Source organism: Antedon bifida, chromosome 11 (assembly GCF_963402885.1).
Source record: "Antedon bifida chromosome 11, ecAntBifi1.1, whole genome shotgun sequence".
NCBI lineage: Eukaryota > Metazoa > Echinodermata > Crinoidea > Comatulida > Antedonidae > Antedon > Antedon bifida.
This window is the reverse complement of record NC_136236.1, coordinates 14,925,069-14,932,461: the sequence shown is the minus strand read 5'-3', so window position 1 is coordinate 14,932,461 and position 7,393 is coordinate 14,925,069. Positions and strand designations below refer to the sequence as shown.

The following is a 7,393-nucleotide window of genomic DNA, read 5'->3' as shown; positions in this document are numbered from 1 at the left end:
TCACAATTACCCTACACGTTCTAGAACTAATATACACATACCTATCCACAACACCAATTATTTTCAAAACAGTATTAGATACTCCGGTCCATCAATGATGAACAGTTTACCACCCCCAATTACAAATGCTGTTTCAATTTCTTTATTTTCCAAAAAATTAAAACAACACCTAATGTTAAAGTATTAAAAAGACAACAATCGAATGTCGCAATTTGATTTATGCTGCTGAACATTGATCTACTGTGGTTTTTTAGTTTTATTTTCTGATTCTACAATTTGATTGATCTATTTTTTATCAATTTATTTATTTATTTATTTTATTTTTTTTTTTTTAATTAATTAATTAATTTATTTATTTATTTTTTTTTTTTCCTTTTCTGTGCGTTTTTTTGTCTTGTTTGTTTCTCTTTATTTCCACTCTTATTCAATTATCCATTTTATTTGCATAGGCATACCCAGCACAAGATTTCCTCATCTTCTCGGGATTATGCCTTCCTCCATAGCCAATTTTCTTAAATTCACTTTTCTGTTGTTTTATCCAACAAACATCTATTTCATTTTTTATATTCCTTACCATTTTTGTTTATTATTTTGTACTGTATTGCTATGGAGGAAAATAAATGTCTTTTGAAATGAAATGAAAAGTGTGAACATACTGTAGTTTAAAATCCAAGACAGAAAAGCTTGGAACATATTTTTTTTGACAGGTAAAAATAAAAGAAGATTTGTTTGACTGGCAGTCAGTCTCTTCCCTTTGGAATTACTGTACTATTAGTATACAACATTCGTAAAGCTTGGTTCTCACTAGCGACGCAACGTAACGCAACCTACGCAACGTAAGAAAATGACCTTCAAATACTTGTATTTGCCCCCGCCTGCGTGAAATCAAACCGATGTTTGCCGAACTGTTGCGTCGTCGGTTCACTTTTGACTACGCAACACAGCACTTTGCGTCAATACGTCAATATTGCGTTGCGTCGCTAGTGGGAACCACGCTTAAATAAACTCGGTTGTTTTCTTTCATCAGGCCCGAAAGACAACATTTATATAACGATCATTGTCAAATTATCCGAAAAAAATTCTTTCAAAGCATCAAACGATTTAAGATTTAAGAAAACAGGTACTATGTTTAGGTAGACATAATTCTCATAGTGGTTAAGAGGTAGGCCTATTCTTTACACATGGTGGCCCAATTGATTAATACTTTATTATACTAGGGCTTAACATAAAATAAAAAAGCATTTGTAATATAAAGAACTTTATGATACTTTTACAATTTATCAAAATTGTTTATATCTTATACGAGGAATACTTTCCCCTTATTTGGTTACAGCGATGTAAGCTGCCCCTGCCCAGCATTTTTATAATGTTGTATTGTAGACGGTCTTCAATGCCTTTTTGAGAATAAAGCGTTACACGGGCAATTAGGCCTAAGCAATGTAGACAGTAGCCTGATCAAATCTCTATTTTGTTTTACTGTGTATTGAAGCATAATAATAACTTTCGCTGTTCTATTTTGTAGGAGGTAAAATGGACTACGTTGCTATGTTGCTATATATAAATGACTGATATGTAAACTTGTATTCATTTGTTGTAAAGCCAGCAAACGTACCTTAAGAAAAGAGTGAAGATGAACCGACTTGCAGTAATGATCTTGGCTGTGGCAGTTTTTGCTACTCTCGCCGAAGCAAAGACTTTTGCTAAAAAGGAGGAGGAGGTAGGCTTAAGTTCTTATAATTATCTTTTTCATTACTCACATGAACCATTGTATAGAGCCTATACTTACTATAGTCATCATCCACAAGGTTGATTACTGCTACATTTTATTAATGTTTTCCTTTTTTTGTTCAGGGCCTCTCGTATGAACAATTGTGTATTGTTGAATGTAAGTAGTAAACTGAATCTAATAATAATCGTAATGATCTTGATCGCTGTTGAATTTCATTAATATAAAACTTGCTAGACATCGGAAACATTGCATACAATGAAGGTATTGCAAAAGCTGAGATTAATTTATATATGTATATATAGTAATATTAATCAATAAAATAATAAACGTCTATTATTTTAATATATTTTCACTAACAAAACAAGCACAAAGATACAGATACAAAATTGCTTGCTTGTAGAATTAAACAAAATAGACACTGAAATTATACAGTATAAAGAATACAAGAGTATGCCTATTAACTTTATCTTCCTTCTAATATAATTAATGTCTCTCGGCACTATATATCTATTTATATAGATTTGGGTATATTAGTTAGTTAGTTATCTTTCGTCCATTGGACGGGTAAATGCTAGTAGGCCTATATATTATAATAATGATGATGATGATAATGATGATGGTGAAAATGATGCTGCTGATGACGACAAAGATGGTGATGATGTAATAAATACAAAAACTTAACAAGCAAGTTTACTTTTTATCCAAGGCATGTGTAATGTATTTGACGAAGACAATAACGATTATCCAGTCGATTGTATGCCAAATGCATGTGAATATTATGAAACACCTGAAAATACGTGTTGTAATGATGAAGATGAAGCCAATGACTGGTTTTTTTATATTTTTGCTACGGGGGCGTGTTATGATATCAAATGTCAAGGAAGTAAGTTTAAACATGAATTGTTCCATGGTTTAAAGATGAATTTGCATGAAACTCGAACCAATATATATATATATTTTAATTGCTCATACCAAAGAATTATTTCTTGGTGTGTAGTAGTCTAAAACTGTTTCTTCTGCCAGAAATTAATACTGTTCACAGCTTTAACCAGTGTTTTGAATAATTTAACGAGTAATGTTTTTTGTCTTTGTTTTGTTGTTCTCTAGATGCTGCTGGCTGGGAAGAAGAATGTGGTAGGTATTAGGTATTGTTGTGAATAATACTAAAAGTCACGAAAGAAAATTAACGTCTTAAACGCCCATTAAATGTGCATGCCAGTGTAACTCCATCTATTAGGTTCAATATACATACTCCGAACGCTTATGGAAGTGTATTAGGCCAACGGTGGGGAGGTTCTGGGGAGGGAAGGGGGTGTTTTGTGGCGTGAACATGTTCTCTCATGGTCTCCCTCACTTTTTTTACAGAAAACCCCAGAATTTTGTTATTTGTATTCTGTAGTGTTGATTATGAGTACCATTTCCAGTCAGCATGTGTAATTTTCTCAAATGTTACCATTGTTTCGTTGTAATTCATTGCACGTAACGTTGCACACGATACTGTGTGCGTAAAAAAGGTTCTACTTGGCAATCCTCTAAAAACCATTACCAGTAGGCATATCATTCCATTTGTTTTTTATGAATAATGTGACAGATTTGGAGGTGCCAGACAGAAGACCTCAGCCCCACCATTTAGCAGTGTATGTTGGTGAGAAGAATAGGCCTAATTTAGTCGGAAATAGATACAGTACTGAGAATTGGCTGAATTTAGATATCGCATAAGCGACCATACCTATATTAATGTACAGCAAAAGTTGCTGTCTGACATCGAGCTATACACTTCAGTAGATTCTCTTCGGGTAGTGTTTTCGTTGATGGGAAATTCCTTCTAAAACATCATCGTACCACAACGTAGTCGTGCTATGCAAATGGTTAATTATTGCTGTAGGGCCTAAAGCTGAAGATTTAATAAGGTTCATATGAAGTTTTTAGTCTACAGCTCACTATGTCAGTCGGTTGGTCGGTCGGTCGTTAAATTAAGCCTAATACATAACTTGATGGCTTCGGTTATGCTATGTAGATCTACAAACCATAGTTAAAGTAAGTTAATATGCATTAGATGATGTAATAATGTAAACATCATAATGGATGAGACAATGCTGATCATAATTGATGAAATAAAAGTTTTGGAAAAATCACAATAAAAAAAAAGCTGAAATTAAAATTTAAATCACATAATAACGATGGCCAATGGAGCGTTTTCAAGTATAAAACGTCCGTCATGTCAATTCATTCTGCGGGGATATTGGGACGGGTTTCGCTCCTCCTACCTGAACACAGTTTTGACGGTGTTTAAGTCCAGGCGACATCGTTTGACCTGACCTAGTTGGGTCATTGGTCGTCGCAAACCGAAACGTTTACCTCCTCAATATATAAAGATATATATATATATATATAAAGTAATATATAAAGATGTTTTCTTTTAAATTAAAATTATATTAGGCCTATGCCTATTTCATAATGATATTGAGCTTTTCACAAGATGAATAAACTGTTTTTATTTTTTAAAGAATGGAGGAATACAATTGTCAACGGCGCGAATGGTACGTATGCTTTTATTTTTGTTTACTTTTTTTTAACATCAAGTATTAATGTTTTTTTTCCAGTGACATGGAGACACCCTTTGACGAGCATGAATATAATTATTACAAATTCAATTCCATATTGATATCCGTATAATAAATTTTAGAGAAACTTCTTGTTAAACTGATTGATTATATTTACTTGAAGAGTATATAACTTAACATTTTAAGGCATCTTATAATATTAAATTTGAGTGTATTGTGGCTGGCTTTTGTGTGTGTTTTATTGCTATAATAAATATATTTATTATTGATTGTTATACTTTTTGCAAAGAAGGTTGCATTTTCATAACTTCATATTTATTTTTGCTTGTTTTTTTGTTGCTAAAAATAAAGAGAATGAATGCATTTCAATGTAAATTAAATGAAAGCTTGTTTATACAACGTAGAATTACAATACTAAAATAAGGCATTCTATGCAATATTAACATTATTATGATTAACAGTTTCAAATTTCCAGTACAGGGGCAAATTAAGAAGACAATAGAATACATCAGTTATTGTAGCCATAGATTATAAATATATAGATATATATAGATTATTAGATTATCATAGATTACTCCTCATTATCTTCGGGAATTACATACATAATCCAAACAAGAGAAATAAAGATTAATGCATATTGTTATTCATAATATGATAGTTATTGTATTTGTTTAACTTTTTGGAATAAAAGATATCCTCAGTGCAGGAGATGGACTTGCATGTGGAGAAGGACAGGCTGGTGAAGATGAAGCGGGAGAAGAGACTGAAGAAGATATTGGTAAGACATTACTTTGTTTAAAATAAATCATCATAAATCGCCCATAGATGGACAAACAGAAACAATGGAGGAGTATTATTCTTTTTCCCTGTTTTTGTTTATACGCATGCGAGGAAGAGGACCTGGTAAGGGTTCCACCTTTAAGCTTGGTTCCCACTAGCGACGCAACGTATCGAAATCTACGCAACGTAAGCAAATGCCCTTCTAATAATTGTGTTTGCCCCCGCCTGCGTGAAATCAAACCTGCGATGTTTGCAGCACTATTGCGTCGTCGGTTCCCACTTGTGATTACGCATTCCATCACTTTGCGTCGATACGTCGCAGCGATGCGCTCTAGTAGGAACCACGCTTTACAGGGTTACAGGAATGCCTATTATTTAATATTAATTAAATCAATAATATATTACAATCTACCTTATTATCTGAAATAGATGAGAAGACTGCTGCTACTGCTAAGCGGGTAATGGCCAAAAAGAAGCTGATGGCTGCTAGACCTAAAGCAATGGCTAGCAAGAAATCGATGGCTAAAGAAAAGAAACAGCAGCTGAAAGGTTTCAAAGAGGCTTTCAAAAAAAGAAACATCTAGATAAGAAAGGAAAATTATTGAAGGCTTGATGGAAAGAAAATGCTTTGATCATAATATCTATGCATTGTTTTAATATATTTGGTGACGGGAAGCTACACAATATTTTATTAGTATAATGATTAGTGGTGAACAAGCAAAATATTATCAATTCATGATTTGTAAGTGTGTTTTATCACTCATAAACCTGAAAAACTTTCTATTTTTTAAAAATATAATAATAAAAATATTGCAAGCAAATGTGTTTTAGGTTGTGTTCATTGTTTTTCCTTTTCCAAAAACAACTGTTATTATTTTGTTGTGAGCCGGAGATTAAAGTTCTTTCTAGTAACTACTGAACTAATTTAGGCCTACGGTGTCATTCAACAAACTTTCGTCTTCTGGTGACGGATGATGATAATGATAATTGGGTGACAATCATATGACATGACAACGGTAACGCTGACGATGATGAAAATAATTTTGAAATTCCTGTTTGGTAGCAGCAATCGGGACAGAGTGGATGAGTTTGGTCGTTGTACGATCGATCGTCTACGTCGTGTCTGTGACAGGAAGATTACGGGACCAATACAGTCCCCAACGGAATGGTGTATAGCGCTAGGACTTCTACGCATGCGCAGATTATTATTTCGTATAGTACCGTCTCCTCCTGTACCGTCCAAAAGCTCGCTATTTGTTATTCAGTACAACCAGAACTTCTGGGATGTAAATAACAACCTCGTTTTCACGCAGCTGTCTATATAATAAATGTTATTCTGCGCACGCTCAGAAAAAATGAGCACACACATAATGATTTTTTACTCGTGTTGTGAAGATCGGTTAATAATGTGTACAGTTTAGGTTAAAACGTTTGTTCAAAAGAAACTAAACGAGAAAAAGTACCTTGTCATCACTGAAGAGAGGTGTCGTAATAACTTGAGACGACCTAAAACATATTTGATATGTAAGACACTAATTGTACCATTATTGAATAGGCCTATAGACAAAATTATGTTATGTGTCCTACCTGTTAAATCTATGGTCAAAAGTAACATATATTTCTTAGATAAATCATGTATAATACCACCGAAATTACGAGTGAGAATCAAAATCAAAGGTATTTAATGAAAATGAAAACCGTCTTGAAATTACGTGACAGTTTAAAAAATCTATTCTCATCATCAGAACTGTAAATTCATATAAAATATCTTCATAAATACAGCACAATCATTTGAGTAATTAAGAGGGCCGAGCCAACAAAGCAATCATTTTGATATGAGAGGCAGCTCATCAAAAAACAGGACAACACGAGAGTGGAGACAGGACAAAAGCTGTAATGGAGACCGAAAGAGTAAAATATAAAATATTGTAATTTATAAGGCACTTTTGATGTGAACGTGAACTACCATTATCCCAGAGTGTTGGACAAGTAAACAGAATATTATTTAAATTGGTTTGCGCTCCGATTTTTGTGGTTAAGAAAATTATAATCAAAACTAAATAAATTATCAAATTGAGATGCTGAGCTTTTCTATTTGCATTAATAAACGCGTCATAACTCAGTTCCTGAGCTCTCATTGGTTGCGCATATTTTTTTTAGAAAACAAAGTAGAAACTCACTGAATGACAAATTTAAGAAACTAGGATTCGTCGCAAGAGGGATTTGGAAGATGGAACCATGAATACGCATGCGATAATCTGACGCTTACACTATCACACTTTATGTGATGTGCCCACATAATAAATGGACATGATGATGT

The 7,393-nt window shown here is 33.3% G+C and overlaps 1 protein-coding gene across 1 annotated transcript; it reads left to right on the top strand.

Annotated features, from left to right (window-relative positions):
- Positions 1-1,580: 1,580 nt before the first annotated feature.
- LOC144855221 (uncharacterized) lies at positions 1,581-5,657 on the top strand. Its single transcript, XM_078713030.1, has 7 exons — positions 1,581-1,717; positions 1,852-1,885; positions 2,436-2,612; positions 2,837-2,863; positions 4,237-4,269; positions 4,985-5,071; positions 5,503-5,657. Exons 1-7 carry the CDS (start codon positions 1,631-1,633, stop codon positions 5,655-5,657), a joined length of 600 nt encoding a protein of 199 aa, XP_078569156.1. The 5' UTR covers positions 1,581-1,630.
- Positions 5,658-7,393: the final 1,736 nt, after the last annotated feature.